Source organism: Heloderma suspectum, chromosome 1 (assembly GCF_057233095.1).
Source record: "Heloderma suspectum isolate Gila_16-S chromosome 1, 16-S_ref, whole genome shotgun sequence".
NCBI lineage: Eukaryota > Metazoa > Chordata > Lepidosauria > Squamata > Helodermatidae > Heloderma > Heloderma suspectum.
Window position 1 is genome coordinate 81,976,305 of NC_139458.1, and position 25,849 is coordinate 82,002,153.

The window sequence follows — 25,849 nt, forward strand, 5'->3', positions numbered from 1 at the left end:
AGCTATAAAGTCATTTGGAGAATGTGATTTATAGATGGAAAGGGATACTCATTCCCAACTGAGAGAACTCACAGGTTATTCTATAAGAAATGGTATATGTAATGTTATAAAAGCTGGCCTTTTATTTTTTGGTCTCTTTATTGTGTAGATGCTGTCATTAGAGTAGATGCCAGGGTACCAGAAGGACCACCTTCTCCCATATGACCCTGCTCACTCATTAACATCACCAGTATGGGCCCTTGTGTGTTTTATTGTCACTTGCAGTGTATTGGTTGCGACCAGAGAAAGGACGCTCTTAAAGTTGTGCATAGACTTTCCAGTCCCTCCTGAGAGAAATCCACCTTTCCCCTTTTTCCACTGTATGGCAAAACTCTTTTTAGGTTGTGGTTTTTATTCTGCTGTGGGATTTTAAATGTTTAATTCTGATTATGTCTCCAGTTCTTCTACCAGGCATACATTTTATTATGCTTTGCCACACTGAAGCTTTTAATTCTGCTTTTAGTTGTGATATTGTAATTTTTATATTGTTGGTTGTTTTTTACTTTTAAATGTATTTTCCCTCCCAGAACTGTTTGTTCACATAATTTGGATTCTAATCTCAGGAATTTATCTCTCCCTCTCTCTGGGTTTGGCTGACAATGCTGCTATCATTTTGCCTTTTTTAGTACACTGTAGTATGATAAAACCAGCCTTCTTTGGTTTTACTTGTCATCCTACCAGTGTGTTTGCTCCCTGTTGGCAGCATACAACAACATGGGTGAATCTCATTTTAGGATAGTTAAACTAGATAGCTTTCAGTTCAGATACATTCCAGCTCCTCCATTTGCATTTAGAAAAGAGTATAAATGATCTCTTGAACCTATTCTAGATAACCCTGAGTTGTTTTATGCATTGTTTCATAAGTGATGGAGAATGTGTAAGAAGCATGAAAGATCTATGAGCTGCTACGGTTGAAATAATTTGGTGCACAGGTTAATATTTATAATATTGGGCAAGGCAACGTCGACCTAAAGTGGCTTCAGTAGATGCATTAAGTAATTTTGTTTAAGTAGCTGACAACTACTTTTCCAGCTTGCCCTATCCTTGTAAACTAGATTAGTAACAGATGATTGAGGCCTTCTGGTTAAGCCTGTTCTCTTTGGAAGATAAAAGTGGCCAAGAGTAGAAAAAAGTGCCAGTATGATATCTCTTCAGATTCAACTGATCTCGCTATCTTGTGCCTTCTGTATTCTATGGGTTTGGTCTGTAAGTAAATGGTCTGGTTCATAGTACTTGCACATCCATAAGGATTAGGGGTGAGGATAGGTACAGCAGCTTACCCTGCCCCCCCATCCCCAAATAGCTTGCTTACCAATACATTTGTGAACTTAAACTATTTAAAAAACGTATCTAATCTTAGACTACAGAAAATACAGGTTTTAAAATAAAGCTGGTGTGGGATATAATAAAGCTTAAGAAGTGAGAAAGAGAAAAGCAAACCCAACGGAAGAAAACACTCGGGTTTTCTGTATGTGTGTTTAAAATCTCTATGTAACTTCAAAGGAACATGTACCAAAACCCAAGCCATTGCTGAATAGAAGCTTTTTATTGTTGGCTACCCTTCACAGATTGGTCAGAAAGAAAGAAAAACAAACTATTTTTGCCCAAACTGGCATCTCTTTATAACAAAGAGGCTTGGCAGGCATCTTATCCACGTGTCCTTTCTCCTATTCTCCCCCTGTACCGCCTTTTCTTACTTGAGACAGGCTTTGCCAAAACGCAGGTCAGACCTTGTATTACTGCCACGGCTCAGCCCAAGAGCGCATGAAGTAAGCTCTGAGCATCATTGCAGTGTTATATTTTGTTGTGTTTTCTCCCTCAATAACCATAAACAGTCTATCTAAAAAGATTTTTAATCTGCTCTTAAGATGCCATAGACTTAGGCCTGGTTTGCATGTCACAACAACCCATGGGTTATTTAAACCATGGGTTGTCAGGTACAAATGGGAGCTATCGAGCGTGCTACCTCCAGTGCAGTTGTTGCTTCCACTTTCAATTAACAACCTATGATCGCCTTGTTCGTAGGTTGTTAGTGTGATGTCTGAATCCCGACACTCTGGGTTGTTCAGTAGTTAATCACCTCAGAATTAACCCTACAACAAATCATTGTGTCCTAAGTAGCTTAAAAATGGTTCTGGATGTACTAGGCAACACAAATTGAATTTGTGTTTTTGAAATAACATGAGTTAGGTGTGTTTCTGAATACCTTAAGAACATTTTGAGTCTAGCTAATTATCTTCCACATTAACACAGTTAATTGCATATTAACACAGTTGTTGCTAATTCTAAATACTTTTGAAGAAAAGATTCCTGCCATGTTGTTTGTACAAAATAAGAATGGCAAATCACATAATGTTTTAAAGCATATTTGTCATTACATTGGTTCTCTATATGTTTTGTATGATGACATTGCTAGTGTATTGACAGTACAAACTGAGGTTTTTGTATCCTTGGTAAAGAAAAAATTAGGCCATTATCAATAGAAGCAGAGTGTATTGGAGTCTAACCAGTGTGAAGGTCCTTGCTGGTGGTGTTAGCCTATTCTGTTCCTTTGGAGTCCAGTACTTAAATATGTGGATCTGGTCTAGTTATTCCCTTGAAGACGATTTGGAAGCTGAAGCTGTGTAGAACGCGGCGGCTCACCTGATTAAAGGCAGTCGCCAGCATGATCACATCACTCTGGTGCTGAAGGAGTTGTGCTGGTTACCAGTTGTTTTCTGGGCCAAATTCAAGGTGTTGGTTTTGACCTTTAAAACCCTATATGGTTCCGGCCCAGCCTATCTTAAGGAGCGCCTCCAGCAGCACCAGACAGGCCGCTTAACAAGATCAGCCTCGGATGGCCTTCTCTCTGTCCCATCAGCCAGGACAGCTAGACTGGTGGGGACGAGGGAGAGGGCCTTCTGTGTGGTGGCCCCCACTTTGTGGAACTCCCTCCCTAGGGAACTCCACCATGCCCCCTCTTTAATGAGCTTCCGCCACGCATTAAAAACGTGGTTGTTCAGGCAGGCATTTGGCATGGTTTAGGGTATTTTTAGAAATCTGACGTTTTAATGTGGAATTTTATTGTTTTAAACTGTTGTATTGCTGTACATCACCCAGAGTGGCTGGGTGACCAGCCAGATGGGCGGTTAAGAAATTTAATAAATAAATAAATTTAAATCAGTAGTGCAAGAGAAGACCCAAGCAGCTTAGGTAAACTTGTATACATGGTAGGATGAATGTAAGAGAACTTGTACTGGTAATCTATGTTCTAGGTCTTCAAAGCTTGTTCTTTAGCACTTGGAAGTAATAAACATTTGTAAAAGCCATTAATCCTGTGTACTCCCTAACCTTTAGATGCTTTTCTATCATTTCTGAGGGCAAAACTGGACATCCTTAATATGTCGTTAACAACTATGTCAAAATTTTTAAAATTAATGGTAGCCATGGGGATGGTCTTTATTGGGACTGCAGCATGCCGGGGAGGAAAATTGAACCCTTTCCTCCCTCCTCAATCCCAGTGAACCCACCCTCCTCACTGTGCAAACCATTAGAGTTAGGAAAAAAGCTGTCATTGGCACCAAGATAATTTTTGCCAGAATCATGGCTAGGTAAGGAAGGGTTCAACCTCCCCTCCCTGTGCACTACTGTCCCAGTGAAAATTGGGGGGGGGGGAGACACTTAAAAAAACCCCTGATGTGACAGTAACTGCATCGTAAACAACTATATCTAGTTTGACCCTGATTTGAGGAAATCGTAGAAAAGCCATAACAAAAAGAATCTTTATAATTTGGGCTTCTCAAGGCTCAGTTATCTGGCTATCAAATGGAAGATATCCTTGCTTATCAATTTAGATGCTTGTTATATCCCTGAGAATCTTACCCTTTTTAATATTAGGTTAAAGATTCTTGGAAATAGTCTTCGGTCCCCAGTGTGCTTCTCAGCAGTATTTTGTTTCCCTCCAAACCAGGGATGGGGAACCTCCAGCCTGTGGGCCAGATGTGGCCCCCAGGAGTTCCCCATCCAGCCTTCTAACTTCTTTTGCTATTATCTCTGATCAAAGATAAGAGGGTATTTTTAAGGCAATTAACTTTTTACATACCCTGCAAAAATTAAGCTATTGCAGAGATTTTGAGCTGTGAAATTTGCGGAGAGGAGACCTGTTGTAGAGGACTGAGGTGTGCATTTTGCCAGCATGGGACTTGCTTGTTTGTGAGCAGACATGGAGAAGCTTGATATTTGGGATGCTAGTTGAAAGTGCTGCTGAGTGATTCAGCCCTGCTTGCTTCTGAGTAGACATGTACCTTGTCTTATTTACTTCTGAGTAGGTTTAAAATAATGATAATCACATTTGGCCCCACCCTTTCTGCCTTTGGCCCATCCCACAGATGGAATGTGGCCTCCAAGACTTTCCTGTTTTGTAATTTGGCCCTCAGGCTGAAAAAAGGTCTCCGCCCCAAACAGAAAGCTGTGGAGATTCTCTGGTCAAAACTACCAGAGGGAAACACCTTTCTGGAGAAGGGAGGAGAGCCAGTTCAGACATTTGCTGATGTATATCACATAATGTGGTGCCATTGCATAAGCAAATGCAGAGTTTCATTTGCAACTTTGATGAAACTGTACCTTTATACATATGTATAAACTACTAATCTGCAGTGACAGCTGTGAAAGTACTCTGGGATGAATCTTCGTAAAGTGAATTTGATTATTGGTCCCAGGAATGTGAGTAGCAACTCTAATATGCATTGGTGATAGTAACACTTGAATCATGTGCTTCTCATAAGAACCAATGTATACTTGGCACATGCAGTTAAGAAAAGAACGCATTTGCATTGGCCAAGTGCTACAGAAAAATCCGTACCCCCCTCAGTCCAGCTTCAGCCCTGTCTATATGGTTTTGCAACATCGTGACTCTGCCGGTTGGCATGGCACTGCTTGCTTTTTGTATGCTTTTTCAGTGCAGTGGGACAGCCATTCCCATTCAGACTTTCTTTCTGTCATGCTCCTAGTACTTGCATTTCCTTCAGTTCTTCTTATCCTTACCAAAAAAATACTTGGAATGCTCTGAGAAGACAACTTTCAGGCAGAATATATGCATGTTTGCATACCTTAAATACGAAATTTGGACTCTGAATGTGCGGAGTCCAAATATATGGAATATGTCAAGCTATGTTTGCTGCTCTCACTTTATGGTTGGTGTTTTTCTTTGTGCCACAGTTTCAGTCAGATACTCTAATTATCCACAAATTCATTTTTGCCAACTTCTTATGTTCCAGCAAATTGATAGTTTGACTTTCCTCTTCTGTTTCCTAGGAATTACAGTGAAGAATTACAAGAAGCTGAAACGTCATGGGGGATGATAGTGAGTGGATGAAATTACCCATTGATCAGAAATGTGAACACAAGGTAAGATCACTTTATCCTAGGAACTGGCGTTTGCCTGCCTAGCTACATGCTGTTACTTCCATTGAAAGAATAGTTGTTATAGTCACCACAGAGCCTGCGCTCTGAGGTTGGTTCGTGGAGAACTGACTTCCCCCCCTGTTCCACACTGCCTCACAGGCAGTGCGGAACAGCCCCCAAATCCGCACTTGGAAGAGGAGTGCGGAGTGGTCAAAATGGGGCGTTCCAGGAGGCATTCCGGGGCAGGGAAAGTGGAAATGCCGGTACGACACATCCTATGTGTTGTCCCGCAGCCTCCTCCCCTGCTCCGCCTTTCCATGGCTAGACAGCCGCAATTGGCTGTCTAGCCGCAAATGCAGGGCAGGAGAAGCACGGAGGGAACAATCCCCTCCGTGCTTCTCCTGCCCTGCATTGGATAGGTGGTTGCCTCCAAGTTTGGAGGCAGCTGCCTATCCCCCTAGGATTGCGCCCTAAGCCACAAATGAACTTTCTACTCATCCTACCTGTCTTCTGTGCCTCCAGCTGGGACTTCCGTCTGTTCATGGGAATGTGTCTCTGACACTTCAGAGGGTCACTCTGACACTCTGATTCTTCTGCCCTTCTGCTTCATTTGCGGCCCCCAGGGCAGCTTATAGCACATAAACAATAATATATATTAAAACATAACCCAGTAAAATCACATTCACCTCTCAGCCCATCCCTACAGTTGATCTGACTTGGGCTTCCTCATGATCAGTTCAGCCCCCAGTCATGACTAAACTATCCAGTTCCAAGTTTTCCAAATCCAAGCCTCTGCTGGTCTCTGAGACGTTATCAGATCTGTCTGTAGGTTGTGTTTATCTTAACACAAACATGCCCTTGGAGGTCTTGGTCAGCAAGGGAATGGAGCAGGCACGGAGTAGAGTAGGCAAAGAAGGCTACCTCCCACTTCCGTGGAAGGCAGGCCAGTCAGAAACACACTTGTCCCCTTCAGAAGGGGAGGAACCCTTCTCAGTCTTGGCTCTGCCTTTCATAGCAATGCAGGGTTAACCAGTGTCTTCCAAGTTAGACTTGGGAGCAGTGATTTCTTTTACAGTTTTCTACTTTTTCTACCCCGCCCCCTGGTTCTTTTTTAGGAAGGGTGATGGTGGTTTTAGGTCTAGCTCTTTTTTTTGTTAATTGAACAAATGTGAGGGTAGGCAGTAGGTGCTCGTTGCTTTCCTCCATCCTGTTCATTGCCACACAAAAGAACTGTTTTGCCATGAGGAAGAGCAAGTGGTTTAGTTTTGGTGTGTGCGGGGAGCCTGATTCTTTTTTTTTTGCAGGTGTTCTGGAGTGCTCTAGCCTCCATGGTACCATGTGGGCTGGGGAGCATGTTCTGATCTGGCCAGAATGCACCATCCCAGACTCCAGCTTGTTGTTGGCTCAGTAAGGAAGGGGAGGTAGCAGCATCCAGATGCTGTCCACAACACCTGCTTTCTCTCAGAATCGGGCAGGGTGAGCGCCCCAGGGCCAGCAAAGTAGCAGTGTCCCTCAACTGCAAAGATGCTGAAATCCTATGTGTAGGAAACATTTCAGTATTGGCTGCTGCTGCAGCAGTCATATCCTGCACATCACAATCTCCACCACTGAGCTTTCCCACATACAACAAAGGAGTGGTGAGTGAGGGCCCAGCATGGATTGCAGTAGCAGTGGGGGATGGACATTTGAATCAGGCTGATTTGCTTAAATGGTTCAGTAAGCTGGTAGTGAGGGAAACAGAAGCTACTCTTGCCAAGCAGTTGGGATTCTCAAAGATGAAATAGAAAAGGGAGCAGATTACCCCTGGCTTGTCCCCCTTCCCTCCCTCCCTCCCTTTCAGGGAACAGGGCTAAAAGGGGAGAAAGGGGAAGCAGGTACCACCAGAAAGGCTCAAAGCAGCACTAAAGACAGGCCAGTGCCCACCCCAGTGCCCACGCCCATTAGTGTCTTGTCAGCTCAACAGTGCCTATAAAATCTGTGCACGGTGGCTGATTCATGACTTCCTGTGCGGTGGAGGGAGGGTCATGGGGGCATAGTCTCCTATTCCCCAAGAGCAAGGGGTATGAGCTAGGGACTGCTTCAAATTTAGACCAAGGGTCTAAGGGCAAGTCAGAGAAAGAAGATGGAGAGTTTTCAGAAGGGAATACCCCCGACCTGGCTCCATCCCAGTGCTGGCTCTTTACTCTGGAGCTTTTCCCATTATTCTGACTATTCTGAAAACTGAAGCTAAATGTCCCTCAGACTGAGTCAGTGGAAAGTTATGGAGCTGAGGAGGAATTACAAGGCACCTCAGAGCTTTTTCCTCAAGATGCCCCTTTGATTCCCATTGTTCCATTCCCATGTATATTCTCTAAAATACTGCAAACTGAGTGGAACAATCCTGGGAAGCTCAAGACTTTCTATAACCTTCATAAAACTTTGTACATGCTCCCAGTACAACTCATGGAATCGCTCCAGGTGCCAACATTGGATGCCATGGCAGTAGCACTTATTGCTAAGGTGATAGTACCCAGGGGGGGTGAAGCAATAGCCTTATCTATAAGGGTGGCAGCTGCTAATCATATTATAGCATGGGTCTCTGATGTGGGCCCAGACCCTAAGGGAAAAGTATGGGGGATTTCCTCTCCCCAGCACTGCCACCCTTGTGCTCTTTATCAAGTCTCAGACTCATGCCATTATCCCTTAGAGTGTGCATGATCTTTCCGCCAGTTTATCCGTTTACCCAGAACAGGCATTACGCTAATTGTCCTGTACTTTCTTGGATCTCCCCACTCCCTCTGTGAGTCCTTTTTTAAAAATGGTGTGTGTTTGGATTCGTGGACCCCTGTTTTTTTAACATCACTTTTGTTTATGTACTCTTGATTTTTATTCATGTAACAGTCTGATTGCATAAAAACAAGGAAGGTTGTCTTTGTCCTAAGGGAACTCCCCTGGTCTATTGAACCATACAGATTAGGAAAAATCTCCTGGGAATCCCACAAAGGAGAGATAATGAAGCTGTGTTTATAAGGGCAGACAGTATATCACTATCATTTTCTTCTTTGTCTTTCCATAGTTCTGTATCTTTCTGTTATATTCCTACAACAGACACACGTCAGTTCTCTCTCTGCATTTAAACAGAGGTTCGATCATAAGGGTAGAGCTGGAAAATGTGGCCTACAAAATTAGTCTACAAAAAGTCCTTCATTCTTGTAGGAGCCCTGGACAGGCTCTTTATCAGAGCCTATCCAGGCTCTTTATCTTTCAGTATTATCCTTATACTTACAAATAGGCAAAGTTGTGCATTCTGGCAATATTCAGTTTTTCTGAGTCAGCTCCTGAATTCATTATTCCTTCTGTAAAAAATATTTTTGGTTTTAATATATTTTTTTTCTCCCCAATTTTTGGAGTAGAAACTACACATTCAAAGGGAAATGTATGATTTTGTCAATGGCAGGAATGAGGCTAGCTTATGTTTATATTGCTGTTTCTTACATAAGTTTTGTAATCTATTGTAAAAAGTAAGCAGGCCCTCCCTTTGGATAAGATTTGGCATGCGGGGGGGGGGGAATTTCTTGCTTTTATCTGTCAGATATTTCATATTTGAATGCGTTCATTATATAGCTGCCAAACTTGTTCATTAAAAGCTTAAACATGACTTGTGTATGCTCCGGTCATAAACTAAGTTTGTTTATGGTCTTGTATTTGGTGTCTCAAATGAGACATGAGTTTGCTCACTGACTTGGATGGCTGTACTGTGGCTGCACCTCCAACCATAACTGAAGACCATTGAGAACTAGTCTTTAAATGTATTCTTGAGGCAACAGAGAAATAACTACGTTGTTTACTTTTTGTTTTATGATGTCACTAATAAATACTTAACAGTGCAAAATTCTGAGGTGTATAGCAGCAAAGACATCAGTTTATGTTTATATTAGTAGCTATAGGAAAAGCTAGAGATTGGTCCTTACAGGCTACTTTCATTTACTTGTTCTAATAAAGGGGGGGGGGGGGAAGCTCACTCGAGAAGTTAACTTCAGTTAAGCAGAGGCCCTAACTGGTATCTTTCCATTCTCTTCCTAGTTGTGGAAGGCCAGGTTAAATGGATATGAAGAAGCTTTGAAGCTGTTTCGGAAGATAGATGATGAAAAGAGCCCTGAATGGTCCAAGTATCTTGGACTTGTAAAGAAATTTGTGACAGACTCCAATGCAGTAGCTCAACTGAAAGGATTAGAATCAGCACTTGCCTATGTTGAAAATGCACATGTAGCAGGAAAGTAAGTCACTTGCTGTTGTTGTTGTTGTACTTCAATACAATTCTTCTAGGAACTGTTCTGAAGACTTGCAAAATGCTCCTGTAAACACCTCTTCTTGCCCATTGTCCTTGTATTTCCCTATTCCAAGAGTTTGCTTCTCTTACTGAGGGCTTTAAGAGCCTCAGTGATGGTAATATTTGAAATGTTGCCTAATACTCACATTATTGCCATGCTTTGAAAAGTTTCTCTAGAGCCATATGTATTTTTTGGTTTTAATTGTTGTATTTTATGGTTTTAATTGTTGTGAACAGCCCAGAGCTTCAGCTATTGGGCAATATAGAAATGTAATCAATAAATATGAGTTAAAACTTTAAAATGAAATCTACACTTTCAGGGTTTATGGAAAATATCCAGGTCGTTCAGTGAAGACATTGGGCAGGTTTGGACAATGGTAAGGCAGAATTCAAAAGAATTCTGGGTTACCTGGAATGAGCAAGATTGCTGGTGCATGCCCCTTGACAACGCCTGCCAGCAGGAATGGCTACAAAAACCCAGGAAGCCTCCATCAGTGGTTTGTCCGAACCAGGATCCCTGGCTTGTTCTTCTGACAACCCAGAATCCTAATCCAAGAATTAATTAACCCAGAATCATAACCTGGCTTGTTGAGTTATGATTCTGGCTCATTAGGAGAACAACAAGCCAGGGATCTCGGTCTAGAGTGTAGGTTTTTTTCTAAAGAATTCTGGCTTAACGTACCAACCAGGCCTCTGAATTTTTTGAGGCAACTGGATGTTTGGTATGCTGTTTTCTCATTAAGATCTGTCACCCAAAAGAGAATAAAATACCAAATATTACTGAAAATGGTATAAGTGGAGACTTTTCTCTTCTGAACGTGAGGCAGAGGATCACTTCAACCTGTTTACACTTGCATCAGACCAAGCTACAGGCAGTTAATCCTTTGACTCCTAAGATGCCATATTGTTAGTTCTAAAGCAGCACAATGTCTCTGTCTTTTTAAATTCATATTATTCACCCATACCTTTTAAAACTGATGCAAATAGATCATCCCCATGAGAATTGCTGCCAGTGTAAATTATAAGCTCACTCAAGTGTAATTGAAAGCGCAAAACACAACTGTTTACATAACAATTAAGCTCTCAGATAAGGGGCGGTTGAAAAGGTGGTTGGGATAGTTGTATTCTTTCTGAAATTGAATAGAAATTAAAGCCAAAAATATATTTGGCATGATCCAGTCTACTGTAGGTGCAGCACCCGCACACAGATGATTTCCAGAGGCTTAATCAAGCCCTGTTTTTCCCCTTCATCCACTTATGTTCCATGTAGCTTGCACTGAGTGAAAGGAACATAGGATGGAGATATTGAAAATCTGCACAGATGTCATCTAGTGCTGTGCACATGTAGATGAAGGAACATGGCTCTGTGAGAATCCTCTGTGTAGTACTATAGCTGCAGCGTATTGGGTCATGATCCAAGTTAAATAATTTCTTTGTAGTCTGGGCATAATTGCAATGTTGTTCCTGTCTATAGATAGATGTAAATATTATTAAAATATTTACACTCTACCCTTTGAAAAATGAGGGTCGATTACAATGGTTTAAGTAAAAAGGTAAAAAAAAACAATACAGTAAAATCAAGGAATCACATCAGTATAGCATGGGTGATGTTTTTCCTCCGATTCTGATTTCTTAAGTAATCACTTTGATCTGCTGATTTGCATTAAACAACTTGCAGTGGCCAATGTAACAAACTTGATCAACTTGTTACCTGCTTTTTCATGACCTAAGAGTTTTATTATTTTGTAGTAAGTGAATCCTGTTGAATTTTTACTTTGCAATAAAATTACTGCAGAGGTGGTGGCCGGGGTGGGGGTTAAATCATGGATAAAAACCTGTGTTCAGAGGGGTACAAAATCAATGTCGAGCTTTTAAATAAGCAACATGTTTGCCGTTACTCCAGAGCAAGTGGTTTGTGGATTGCCTTACAGCATATGCAGGTTTATCATTTTTCCATTACACTGAGAGAGAACTTGTATGTATGAATGGGCACTCATAATTTGAACTTCCAAATCAACTCAAGATGCATGACTTTTTTGTTGGAGTCCATTTATACATTAACCTCCTAGTCAAGTGAGGAAAAAGCAGGTGATACAAATTCATGTGTGTGAACCAGTCCTTGGTATGTACTCTAGAACAGCGGTCCCCAACCTTTTTGGGACCAGGGACCAGTCCGTGGAAGACAATTTTTCTTAAAATTCTTAATTTTCTTAGGGGATAGGACCGGGCTGCAGTAGGGGTGTGGGAACCCCCCTTACCTTGGGTCTGGGGGGGGGTGATCCGTGTCTCCCCCCCCCCCCCCCGGAATCCTTGTCGGCCCTGGACTCGCCACAGAGCTGCCAGCCGGTGGTGGACTTCCGGCCACTGGGACAAAATTTCATCCGTGTAGTGAACGCCATTTATGTCCCTGTTCTTTGCAGTAATAGCCTATTACTGCAAAGAATAGGGCTGGAGCCGGCCGGCAGCTCCATGGACTCGCTGCGGAGCTGGCCAGGGCCAGTGAGGATTCTGGGGCAGGGGGGAGGGACGGATCACCTCCCCCCCCCCACGGACCCAAGGTAAGGGGGGGGTTCCCACACCCCTACTGCGGACCGATCCACTGGCCCCTAACGGGCCACAGACCGGTACCAGTCTGCGGCCCGGGGGTTGGGGACCCCTGCTCTAGAATACAAGAGAATCCTATATTTCATATATGTTTTGGGTCAATTATCTCTCTCTCTCTCTCTCTCTCTCTCTCTCTCTCTCTCTATATATATATATATATATATATATACACACACACACACACACACACACACACACACGAATCCAGCATTAAATGGAAGCAAACAGGATTGGAAACTATTACTGTAACATATTTGGAGGAGAGGTCTTTCCTATATATAACCCCAAATAAAACTAATTCCCCTAGAGAATAGAACTGTTAATTTTGCTGTAAGCTAAAGGAGTATTATTGCCTCTCTTTTTTTGTTTTAAAGAACAACAGGAGAAGTGGTGTCTGGAGTTGTAAATAAAGTGTTCAATCAGCCTAAAGCTAGAGCCAAGGAACTAGGCATAGACATATGTCTTACGTTTGTTGAAATTGAGAAAGGGGAAATTGTACAAGAAGAGCTGCTTAAAGGCTTGGACAACAAGAACCCCAAGATCATAGTAGCATGTATAGAGACGCTGAGGAGAGCACTAAGGTAAGATAATCTGAAATAACTGTCATTCCAAATGTGTGAAAAAAATGATACCAGTGGTGACTAACAGAATTTGCTATTGCTGTGTATTTGAAAGTGTAGTAAAATGATGGTTATAACTCCTAGAACAGAGAAATAGACTGAAGTTATTACGCTAATGAACTCTTGCAGGTTACTGTGCTGCCAAGGAGAGTGATCCAATTTAACAGACTATTTTCCTTAAACATTCTTGACAGGAGCAGAGTTGTACAGTGACTGGATGCCTTGTGTTGCTGCATTTCAGGTTATGAAAAAAGTTGCTAAAGATAAAGCAACTGTAAAGTAAAAACCTTTGGCCAGGGTCAAAAGACCCCAAAGAAACAAGTATAAAGAAATTCCCCACCTTCTCCTAGTAAATAACTTAGTTTTCCAGTTAAACAAACCCAATAACAACAATATTAGTTTAAAAAAACAGTTATGAAGGTAAAGAGCCAGCAGGGGTGTGGTGACTATCCAATGTATTGCACTGAATGCCGCATGTATGATTCTCTTCCAGCTGGACAGAAGTAATGGGTGTGTGCTCGGTGTAATGAACTCCTGGCTCCCAGGGAACAAGTTTGTTCCCTTGGAGCCAAGTGTCAGGGTGGACACTGAGCCCATAGAATCCCAGAGTAGTTCTGATTCTGAGGAAGAGCAGTCGCTCCTGGGAGAGGAGCGCGCTCCTCTTTCCCAGGGCCCACAGCTGACGGAGATTCCTCCCACCAGCATTCCTAGATTAGAAAGCAGTCCAGGGAGTGACCGAGCACAGATAGCAGACTTGGTGGATGCGCGACGCAGACGCAGAGAGCGGCGCCAGATGGAGGGCGTGGAAAGGAGGCGTAGTGCCCGGTTGGCGCGCAAACAACGGCTGCGCCCAGAGGATCCAAAGGAAAAGGGGAGGGACTCTCCCTAGTCCTTAAGTTCAGGGGTCTGCCAGTAATTCCCTTTCAAACGGGGACCAACTGTTTCAGCTTAGGGCATAGGTACTCTGCTGCTCAGATCTAGTTGCTACCTGTAGAGTTGTTAAGTTATAAAAGAAGAATAAAGCTTTGAAAGGAATCCCTTTGTCTGTGTCTGGACTTGGCTACTAAATTAGACTGAGAGAGGCCTCCAAGGAGCCCTTGACAGCTTGGTCCCCATTTGAAAGGGAATTACTGGCAGACCCCTGAACTTAAGGACTAGGGAGAGTCCCTCCCCTTTTCCTTTGGATCCTCTGGGCGCAGCCGTTGTTTGCGCGCCAACTGGGCACTACGCCTCCTTTCTACGCCCTCCATCTGGCGCCGCTCTCTGCGTCTGCGTCGCGCATCCACCAAGTCTGCTATCTGTGCTCGGTCACTCCCTGGACTGCTTTCTAATCTAGGAATGCTGGTGGGAGGAATCTCCGTCAGCTGTGGGCCCTGGGAAAGAGGAGCGCGCTCCTCTCCCAGGAGCGACTGCTCTTCCTCAGAATCAGAACTACTCTGGGATTCTATGGGCTCAGTGTCCACCCTGACACCAAGGTTGCTGAACTGGAGAAGCTGAGAGAGGCAGAGAGGTTGGTGGATGAGAGCATCAGGGACCTAATAGTGGTATCCCAATCTCTGAGTAACAACTGCTCTGCTGCCATGGAGAACGGGGAGGCGGTTCCTCAGGGAAGGAGGGAGTCATTCTGAGGAAGAGGGAAATGATCCCTTAGAAGGGACCCATTCCTCAGAAGATGAGCAAATATCCTCTTGCACTCAGGATGTGCCTCTGGGGGCAGGGGGCTTGTGATAGTGGGAGATTCGATCATTAGACACACAGACAACTGGGTTTGTGATGGGCACATAGACCACATGGCAGATTGCCTGCCTGGTGCGAAGGTTGTGGACATCACAATATCACATGCCATCTAGATAGCTTTGTAGATAGTGCTGGGGTGGAGTCAGTGATGATGTGGGGAAGTGTAGTCAGGAGGTCCTGCAAGACAAATTTATGTTGCTAGGTAGGATGTTACCAAGCTGGCTTTCTCTGAAATGCTACCTGTTCCATGCGCCGAGCCAGCAAGACAGACAAAGCTGAAGAGTCTCCATGCCACTGTATCCTTCATGCATTGAGAGGAGGTGTTCAGGTTTGTTAGGCACTGGGAAAGATTTCGGGACAAGCTGGGCCTGTACAAGAGGGATGGGCTCCACTTGAACCAAAATGGAACCAGGCTGCTGACGCTTAATATAAAAATGTTGGCAGAGCAGCTTTTAAACTGAACCCTGGGGGAAAGCTGACAGGGGCTGGGAAGCATCTGGTTTGGGTTGAATCATCCCTAGGGCATGAAGATGAAAATGTTTCCAATTGCCCAAATGGGGATCATGGCATTCCTACCTGGGTTTCACCTTTTCTCTAGCCTCTACTTCTGAAACTGAGAAACAAACCTCTCGGGGAAACTCCTGCTTTCACCTGGATCAGTTGTTTTCGCTGACACCCAAGCTTCAGCCTTTTTACTCTCTTGGGGTGCTAGAGAAACTCCATATGCTCAGTGGGTTCTCTCAACCCACTATAGGAGAAGTAACAAGGAAAAAGATTTCATGATGGTAGCATAACAATTCAGTCAACAACTGCGAGTCTGTAATTAAAGTAAAAACAAATAAAATATTTATTTGTAACACGAAGAGTTATATGTTATTATTCATTAATGCTTGGTCTTAACTACCCTACCTGCTCTACTTCTTCTAGAATCTTATACAGACTTCTTTACTAACTAGATGTAGTTTCTTCAATCTCTAAGGCTTTATCTGACTCCTAACTGTCAGTTCATTCTTTTTATAACTTCAGAATACACACACACACACACAAGCCCGTCCCACCTTTCACGCACTCTCTGGTACATTATTAACCCTATCTTACCTGGGTCACATTTAACAAAGAAAACACAAACATTGATGTAATAGGCATACATTACAGGGACAGAGAAGGAATAGGCCAGGAGCATATGGTGAAACAATAGCCAGTCAAAGAGGCCTATGAGCCATAGCAGAAGATGCACACACCAGAGACATCTGGGGACGAGCACCATCTATAGCTGTTTCTATGCAAGTGCTAGAAGCCTCTGAGCCAAAATGGGAGAGTAGGAGTGCTGGGTTCTAAAGGAGAACCTAGACATAGTGGGCATTACGGAAACCTGGTGGAATGGAGAAAAACAGCAATGCGGTCATCTCTGGATATAAACTCTATAAGAAGGACAGAGAAGGGTGTGCTGGAGGAGGTGTTGCTCTGTACATCAAAGAGGGCATAGTATCAAGCAGACTAGAAAACCTAAAAGGGGTAGACTTCTCCACAGAAGGGCTTTGGGTGACAATACCAGGCTCCAAAAGTAGTTCACTACTAGGAACATGCTATCATCCCCCAGATCAGGATCCTCGGCGTGATCTTGAGATGACTTTGTCTGTCTGTCTGTCTGTTTATTTAATGCCGCACCTTGAGTGCCTTTTTTTTTGGTAGAAAGGCAGGATATACTTAAATAAATAAAAACAAAATTAGGGAGGTATCCAAACAAGGAAGTGTTGTAATAACGTGTGACTTCAGTTACCCCCACTTTGACTGGATAAATGCATGTTCTAGTTATGACAAAGAGGTTAAATTTCTCAGTACCCTAAATAACTGTGCCCTAGAACAGTTGGTCATGGAAACAACCAGAGGGGAGGGAACCCTGGATTTAATCCTAAGCGATGTTGCCTAGGACCTAGTATGAGATGTGAGCGTAATCAAACCAATTGGAAATAGTGACCACAGCGCTATCAGATTTAATATATATATTTAAGTGGAAAATTGCCAAGGAGGCCCAATACAGTCACATTTGACTTCAAAAGAGCAAACCTCTCTAAAATGAGTGATCTGGTGAAAAGGAAGTTGAAAGGGGGAGTCAAGAAGGTAGAAGTACAAGCCCTGCTGAAAAAGAATCAACATTATTGTTTTATTTATTTATCTATTCATATCCCACCTTTTTCCCAATACTGGGACTCAAGGTGGCTTTACAATGTTAAAAACTTATACAGTTAAAACATCTAAATAGAAATATACAAAAGTTAAATATCTAATTAAATCAGTAATATTAAAATTATATAAAAATTTAGAATTAAAAAAAGCCAACAACAATATCAATAATAGTATCAATCCATCATATTCTCACAGGTCCAGACTATCTATCCCCAAAAGCCTGCTGGAACAAAAAAGTTTTTGCCTGTCTGTGAAAACATACCAAGGAGGGTGCTACTCTTGCCTCCCTGGGAAGGAAGTTCCAGAGCCTTGGGGCAGCCACCGAGAAGGCCCTCTCCCGCATTCCTACCAGGCGAGCCTGTGATGGACTGCAAGAAACGCTTCCCCTGAAGATCTTGGGGCATGAGCAGGCTCATAGGGGAGAATACAGTCTTTCAGATAACCTGGACCCGAGCTGTACAGGGCTTTATAGGTCATGATCAGCCCTTTGAATTGTGCCCAGAAACAGACTGGGAGCCAATGAAGCTGTTTTAACAGGGTAGTTGTATGCTCCCTGTAGCCAGCCCCAGTCAGTGGTCTGGCAGCAGCTGTTTGAACCATGGCATCTGTATTGGGACCAATGCTTTTCAACTTGTTCATAAATAATCTGGAATCAGGAGTGAGTAGGGAGGTGGCCAAATTCGCTGATGACACCAAATTATTTACAGTGGTTAAAACAAAAAGGGACTGCAAAGAGCTCCAAAAGGATCTCTCCAAACTGGGAGAATGGGCATCAAAATGGGCAATGCAGTTCAATGTAAGCAAGTGTAAAGTGATGTTCATTGGGGCAATAAATCCAGACTTCACGTATATGCTGATGGGATCTAAACTAGTGATGACTGATGAAGAAAGGGATATAGGGGTTGTGGTAGACTGCTGATGAAAATGTCAACCCAGTGTGCAGCTACTGTGAAAAAGACAAATTCTGTGTTGGGTATAATTAGAAAAGGAATTGAGAATAACACTGCCAATATCATACTGTCCTTATACGAATCTGTGGTGTGACTACACTTGGAATACTGTGTGTAGTTCTGGTCACCACATCTAGAAAAGGATATTGTATCGCTGGAAAAAGTGCGGAAAGGGGCAACTAAATGATCAAGGGGCTGGAACATCCCCCCTACAAGGAAAGGTTACAACTTCTGGGACTGTTTAGCTTGGGAAAGTGTTGAGTAAGGGGAGACAACATAGAGGTGTACAAAATTGTGCATGGTGTGGAGAAAGTGGATAGGGAGACATTTTTCTCCCTCCCTCATGAAGCTGATTGGTAGAGGCTTTAAGACAGATAAAAGGAAGTATTTCCTCACACAACACATAGTTAAACTATGGAATTCACTACCACAAGATGTAATGATGGCCACCAATTTGGATGGCTTTAAAGGGGGACTGGATAAATTCCTGGAGGAGAAGGCGATCAATGGCTACTAGCCCTGATGGCTACATATGACCTCATAGGCATTATGCCTATGTACACAAGTTGCTGGGGAACATGGGCAAGAGGGTGTTGTTGCACTTATGTCCTTCCTGTGGGATTCCTGTGAGCAGCTGGTTGACTAGTGTGTGAACAGAATGCTGGACTAGATGGACCTTGGTTTGATCCAGCACGGCTTTTCTTATATTCATGAGAGTAGTGCACCATGTCCATAATAGTTCTTACTTGTTTCGTTAATGCCAGGTTTCCCTGCCCATATAGCGTGCCAAATAACTTTTGAAAGTGGAAGAGAGTTTCAAAAGTAGTTCAAGACATTAAAAAAATTGCCAAATCCCACCTGCACATATCCAGATTAATCTAAACTGCTATTTGAATTCCAGTCACTGCTTATCAGATGTGTCTGTCTGAAGTCAGGCTTCCTGGGGTTGGGGGGAGGGGGGTTGATAACACTGCAGTAGTAACCTAATTACAAGTCTAATTATAAATAGGCCATTTCCCATGTGTTACATTTTCAGTGAAATAACTATTTCCATCTTCAGTAGTCTTTGTCCAGTATTGTATCAGTGATGTCTTCAGATAATCTTGGGGTTGTTAATAAAAACTTGGTTATAATCAGGATAACTCAATATTGTATATGAAGTAGTTGTTGCAAGAATATTTACTAGCTGCTGCTGAATTATCAGGTTATAGCACAATCCAGATACAAAAATACTGTAAAAAAAAAAAAACGCTCAATATTGATTTTTGGTGTGAACCAAAAGTAGGCGAAATTCCGTAAGGAAGATTCTGAGCCCTTATGAACACAGGAATGCGTTTGCAACCTTTAAAATAATGTATATTTTAGGACAGCAACCCCCCCTCCGCATCAGATTGTAATTTTTTTTCCTGAGCCTTCCTGAACATGGGAACACATTTGCAATTTTTTTTCAGGGTCTTGCACAAGACCCCCTGTCTTCTATTAAGCCAAGCATACTACTGTCTCCCTCTTGTCAATGTCCTTGTCAGTTTCATCTTCCACTTTGATGCTTGCCTTGCTAGTGAATACTTTTTTATTTTTAAAGGTTACTTCACTTTCTACTGAAAATGTCAAGGCAGAGGAGTAAAATTGAGGGAGAAATTGGGCAAAATTTCTAGCAGTGGACATTCACTCCTGCACAATTGCAGAGGACCAGAAAAATAATTGCAAATATGTTCGGAACACTCTGGTGTCCTTTATTCAAGATTTCAATGGGGGGGAAATTAAAGATCCATCCTGAGGCGGAGGGCACTGATTGGGGATATGGGAAAATGACAGCAGCACTAGCAAGATCGTGAGGAGAGGCAGGGGGTTTTGCCACTCTTCCTGGGAGGCTCTCTAGCTGTTTCTGACAACCCACGATAAAATTGCCGTACCAGGTTTGGATGTCACATCAAGCCACCTGAGAACAACCCTACTATAAGCCATGGGTTCTCAGGGTGGCTTGTTTGTGGAAAACAATCCATGATGGAAAAACTGCTTCAGCTTCAGACATCACGCTAAGCCACCCTGCAACAACCCACGATAACAACCCACCATGGCTTAGCATGACACACGAACCAGTTCAATGTTCAAAACCATGGCCAGTATACATCTGCTAGAAAGTGCTCGTGCACATGGTAAACTTGTGATAATATCATAATTAACGATAACTGTGTTACCTACCTTCCATTTCAGTGAATTTGGTTCAAAAATAATATCACTGAAGCCAATAATCAAAGTGTTACCAAAACTCTTTGAATCTCGAGAGAAGGCTGTTCGAGATGAAGCCAAACTTCTTGCTGTTGAAATTTTTCGATGGATAAGGGATGCTCTCAGGCCTCCGCTACAGAATATAAACTCTCTTCAGGTAAGGTTAGCAAGAAGTCAATCAACAGAGCATGATAGATTTTCCCAGTGGAAAATCCAGCACCGCTAAAGTAAATTACATTGTGCTAGCATAAATGACTTTAAGCACAATGCCAGCAGTGCTTGCTGGCACATTGAGTTTTCTTGGGAAGCCTGTCATGCTAGCAAGCGCTATTGGCTTTGCACTAAAGGTCATTGACACTAGAGGTCATTTCGAGACCAAATGCTGAGTCTTGGAAAGCAGCAAGATGTCTTGGTGCCCTCAGAAATTCAGTGTGACAAAACAAGCCCATTTTCCCACCCATCCAAAGTCGAGTTGAGAAAAGTGGGGTCTCTCCTAGTCCTTGTTCTGATCGTGGAGGGTCCTCAAAAAGCAGCAAGAGAGCCAACAACACTTTTAAACTTCAGTGGTGTATATGTGTTCTTAATGGGCACTTTTTTCGTAGCGGGGTGATTCATAAATAAGAGCTCTGTTAACCAATAAGCAAAGATCCTAGGAAGTGAGGATGTGGTTCCAAGGAAAGCAAGGTTGAAAATTAAACCAGCCCCTGCTTGAATTACTGTGTCTGTAGTGAATGCTTTCCAGTACAAAATGCCAGGAAAGTAACATTTTGGTGCATGTGTTTTTGAATCTCTTAAAATCTGTCTTGACTTTTTTTTTAATTGGATGATGAATTCACACATGCAGTTGAAGTCACAGTCATTGTGTAAATAGGTGTATCTATTTTCCTTGTTTCTCCATTGTTAGTTGCCAGACTTGATAAAGTGATGTATAACTGTAGCAGATTCATATCTTCAAGCTGGCAATTAAGTACAATTGCTTGATATGCTCCAAAACAGACTATTTTATCAAATAATTGTATTGTGCATGATGTGTGGTGATATGTCGTGAGAGGAAACTGCTGTGAAATTGTTCCCATTGAGGTGGAGATTTTTAGTGTCCTCTGCATGTTAATGATTTCCAGTGAACTTAATTTGGCAAAAAGCGGTTAACTGGATCCAGTGGTAATGGGGATGTGGTGATGACTTCCCAGCTCTAGTTCTCTTTACAGTAGGTCAAGTAGAATTTTAAAGACCCAAGAAACAATATTACTTGCAATAGGGGACAATAACAATGCGCCTAGGTCAGTAGCATAGCATTTCATGTTTGTTTAGTATCTAACAATGTTGATTCTTGCAGTTAAAAGAACTGGAAGAGGAATGGGTCAAACTGCCATCATCTGCTCCCAAGCAGACCAGATTCCTTCGTTCCCAGCAAGAAATGAAAGCAAAGTTTGAGCAGCAACAGTCAGCTGGTGGGGATGCAGATGGAGGTAACTTTGCTAACTAGTGTCAGATTAAACTGGCCAGAAAACATGTTTGGCAATATCTACTAATACCTCTTTCTGCAGGAGGAGATGATGGAGATGAGGCTGTTCCACAGGTGGATGCTTATGAACTTCTGGAAGCTGTTGAAATTCTCTCCAAACTTCCTAAAGATTTCTATGATAAAATAGTAAGTGGTGATACAGTTAACCATTAGTCCTTCTGTAATCTTTCTTTGAACCATAGTCACTAAATTCATCTGACCAATTTTCTTGCACAATTGGCTGTCCTGTTCTATTTGTAGTAAAGGTATCTACAAAACAATTTAATTTCTCATTTCTCTAATTCTCAAATGACTTCAAGTTTAAGAACATATTAGCATCTGGTGGGAACTCTTGCGTTATTGACTGTACAGCTATGACTGAAAATAGTAAGAGTGCTTCATTTTTCTTGGGTTTGTACAAAGACATGAGGATGCCTCTCTCCCTTGTACACACAAATACAGGCACCCAACCAAAGTGTATCTTCCCTGATAATGCATATATACAGACATAAGGCAGGCTATGGGTTCATAGCAACTGGATGCATGTTTTTAGTAATAGTACATATATGCCTCTATGTGTGGTGGTGGTGGTGGTGGTGGTAAAAGTCTTATTCAACATGTATGGAAAAAATATGCTGTAGATGTAGTAAGCATGTCTGTGAAGTCAGCTTAGTCTGAAAATATTCTAGTTTATCTTACATGGTGTTTACCAACATTTTAAAGACAAAGGTATATATACGAATGGTTTGCATTGCAGGAGGCCAAAAAATGGCAGGAGAGGAAAGAAGCTTTGGAAGCAGTGGAAGTGCTGGTTAAAAATCCCAAACTGGAAGCTGGAGACTATGCAGACTTGGTGAAAGCTCTTAAGAAGGCAAGAATTTCTGTATCCTTGTCCTTCCTGGCTAATAAAACCTAGCAGAGGGAGTATAACTGGGTGGGTCCAGGGTGTGGTGAATGCTTCCCTTCGGGAAGGGGTGGTCCCTGCTGTCCTTAAGTAGGCAGTAGTGTGACCACTCCTGAAGAAGCCCACTCTTCACCTAACGGTTTTAGACAATTACTGCCCAGTTCCAAATACTCCTTTCTTAGGGGTGGTACTGGAGAGGGTTGTGGCAGAACAAATGCAAGGACTCCTGGAGGATACTGATTATCTAGACCCATTCCAATCTGGGTTTCGACCTGGTTCCAGGACTGAAACAGCCTTGGTTGCCCTGATGGATTACCTTTATCAAGAGAGGTTCAGAGGGGGAGCAACCCTGCTAATTCTGCTCAATCTCTCATCGGCTTTTGATACCACCGACCATGGTATCCTCCTGGATTGACTCCATGGGATGGGCATTGGAGGGACTGTGTTACAGTGGTTTCGGTCTCACCTGCGGGGTTGATTTCAGAGAATAACATTGGGTGACCATTCCTCGGCCCCTTAGCAATTGAGCTATGGGGTTCTGCAGGGTAGCATCTGTCCCCAGTGTTGTTTAACATCTATATGAAGCCACTGGGAGCGGTCATTAGGGGATTTGGAGCCAAGTGCCATCAGTATGCTGATGACACACAGCTCTATCTCCCTGTGACATCTGAATCAGATGAGACTGTGCAAGTCCTGGATCAGGGCCTAGATACAATAATGGGCTGGATGAGGGCTGACAAACTGAAACTGAATCCTGGCAAGATAGAAGCCCTGCGGGTGAGTGGTTCTCGGGTGTGGGAGTTGGGCTTATTGCCTGTTCTGGATGGGGTTGCACTCCCTCTGAAAGATCAGGTTTGTAGTTTGGGGGTACTAGATACATCACTGTCACTGGAGGCCCAAGTGGCCATGGCGGTTCGGAGTGCCTTTCACAAGCTTTGGCTGGTTCGCCAGCTGCAGCCTCTCCTCGATAGGGATAGCTTGGCCACAATAATACAGGTACTAGTAACCTCAAGACTGGATTACTGCAATGCGTTCTATGTGGGGCTGTCCTTAAAGCTGGTCCAGAAGCTGGAGTTAGTGCAGAACGCAGCAGCTTGGCTGCTATCAAGAGCTGTCCCTTTTCAGCAAGCAACTCCTTTGCTGAGGGAACTATGCTAGTGCCCTATTTACTACTGGGCCAGGCATAAGGTTTCGGTATAGTGTACAAAGCCCTAAACAACTTGGGACCAGGATGCCTGAGAGAGCACCTTCTCCCTTAGCAACCTGCTCAATCACTGAGGTCATCAGAGGGCATGCTCCTGGTGGTTCCACGTGGACCTATGGCCTGATTGGAGTCCACCTGGAGAAGAATCTTCAGTGTGGTGGCTCCCTTTCTATAGAACTACCTGCTTCTGGAGGTCAGGCAGGCGCCAACGCTGGGTTGTTTTCGGCACCTCCTGAAAATAGTTCTTTTCCAGAAAGCCTTCCTTAGTTGACCAGCCTCTGTTTTATTGGCACTCTGTTTTTTAAAGAATGATTTTAATATGTTTCATTCTTTTTATGTTTTGTTCATTTTATCCCTTGCTGTTCACCACTCTGGAATCTGTTTAGATGTGGAGTGGTATACAAATGTTGTAAATAAATATATAACCCAAATGGACCCTTCAAATCCAATGCAAGGCCTCACTATGAGTATAATTAAAAGGTGTTTTGGTCATTTATGGGTAAACATAGAGTGTGATTGTGATGTTTACTCACCAACTTGAGTGGTTGATGAGAGAGCTGTTCATTGCCTGCATGGAAATGGATTATTTAATAAGTATTTGTGTCCTTTATACATAGAGAGTGAGCAATATCATCCAGATGTGAACAGCTCAGCATTCACACAGTCTGAAATGTAAATATGTGGAAGTGCTATTCATATAGGTGGCATAACATGAGATTGGGTGAAAAGGTGGGAAAACACAGTCAGATTTTTTTACTTTAACATTCACTGCTGAAGCCTGATTTGGCTTGAACCATCCTTTCGAGGCCTTCTGTAGATATTCCATCTGCATACTTTTATTATTGGATTGTAACATTCCTTTTCCCTTATAGGTTGTTGGAAAGGATACCAATGTGATGTTGGTTGCTTTGGCTGCCAAATGCCTTGCTGGACTAGCTGCTGGTCTCAGGAAGAAATTTGGACAGTATGCAGGTCAGGTAAGTAATAATGTGCTTAATGTGTATCTTGCAGACCACTGCACAAAATAAAATAACTATCTGAAGTATAGACTCCTAGAGCTTGGCGCTGCGCTGTTTCTAATTTCAGTTGCTTGCATGTGAAAACTTCCCCCTTAAGCTTCTTACGAAGTGAGATGGAGTATAGCCGTCTTTCATTGGGCTCATTATGCTGAAACTGAAAGGGATTCTGGAGATGGGATGCTTGGTTATTTGGAAACGTGGGAAAAGAGGATCTTCTGGAGGGCTTTGTTCTCCTTTAACCTATTACTTTGCTTCAGTCTTGTTCAGAGTAAACAAAAGGAGAAACTTCTTTTTTTCAGCAGAGTAAGAGACCACATCTAATATTTGTCCCTGTTTAAAATGGCTGAATATGTGACAGATGTGAGTTTCCTTGTTATGCTGTGGGGAGAGTGCAGTACATGGAGAGAAATCGAACATTCCAACGCTAACATCTTGGTAATATTTTATAGGTTGTCCCAACTATTTTAGAGAAGTTCAAAGAGAAAAAGCCTCAGGTGGTGCAAGCCTTGCAAGAAGCTATTGATGCAATCTTCCTTACCGTAAGTCCGTGGCTATCAGTATTCCAAACAAGATTAGCAGACTCTTGTTTAGCTAAAGCTAACCTCCTTTATCCAACTGTTTTAGACCACGTTACAAAACCTCAGTGAGGATATATTAGCTGTGATGGATAACAAAAACCCAACAATCAAGCAACAGACATCCCTCTTCATTGCAAGAAGCTTTCGTCATTGCACTCCTTCTACTCTTCCCAAGGGTCTGCTGAAACCCTTCTGTGCTGCTCTTCTTAAGGTAAAAAAAACATGTGTGTTCCTCAGCCAAGTCTGCACTTGAAATAATGTCACAAAACCCTATGTTGGGCTGGAAGTAGCATGTGGTGGTAGAGGGTGTTCTGTAGTAATTCTTGAGCAGGAATGCAACAAAATAATGAAATGTTGTATAGAAGAATCCTGTTTCAGCCAGGTAAGAGAGCAGGCAGCTTTCCCTACCTCCGGAGGCAAAGAAAATGAGGTACTCTTATGCCTGCAAGAGGAAGAGCCCAAGTGGCTTGGTTGGAAACCTTGACTGCCTTTTGTGCCTGGTTTAGTCTGATAGTGGTGCAGAGAGATAGCTGTTGAGAGCCAAATGTGATTGTAGAACACACACTGTCTCTTGGAGGTGAGA

General features: G+C 42.8%; 1 protein-coding gene across 5 annotated transcripts in view; it reads left to right on the forward strand.

Annotated features, from left to right (window-relative positions):
* CKAP5 (cytoskeleton associated protein 5) overlaps positions 1–25,849 on the forward strand; it is a 112,154-nt gene that overhangs the window by 10,617 nt on the left and 75,688 nt on the right. For all 5 annotated transcript variants that reach the window (XM_084849997.1, XM_084850031.1, XM_084850021.1 and 2 more), the window contains exons 2-11: positions 5,332–5,424; positions 9,484–9,677; positions 12,709–12,915; positions 20,043–20,214; positions 21,394–21,526; positions 21,605–21,708; positions 22,319–22,432; positions 24,542–24,646; positions 25,138–25,227; positions 25,313–25,477. In XM_084849997.1, coding sequence (XP_084706123.1) covers positions 5,368–5,424; positions 9,484–9,677; positions 12,709–12,915; positions 20,043–20,214; positions 21,394–21,526; positions 21,605–21,708; positions 22,319–22,432; positions 24,542–24,646; positions 25,138–25,227; positions 25,313–25,477 — 1,341 coding nt within the window. In that variant the 5' untranslated portion in view covers positions 5,332–5,367. The remainder of the gene's footprint in view (positions 1–5,331; positions 5,425–9,483; positions 9,678–12,708; positions 12,916–20,042; positions 20,215–21,393; positions 21,527–21,604; positions 21,709–22,318; positions 22,433–24,541; positions 24,647–25,137; positions 25,228–25,312; positions 25,478–25,849) is intronic.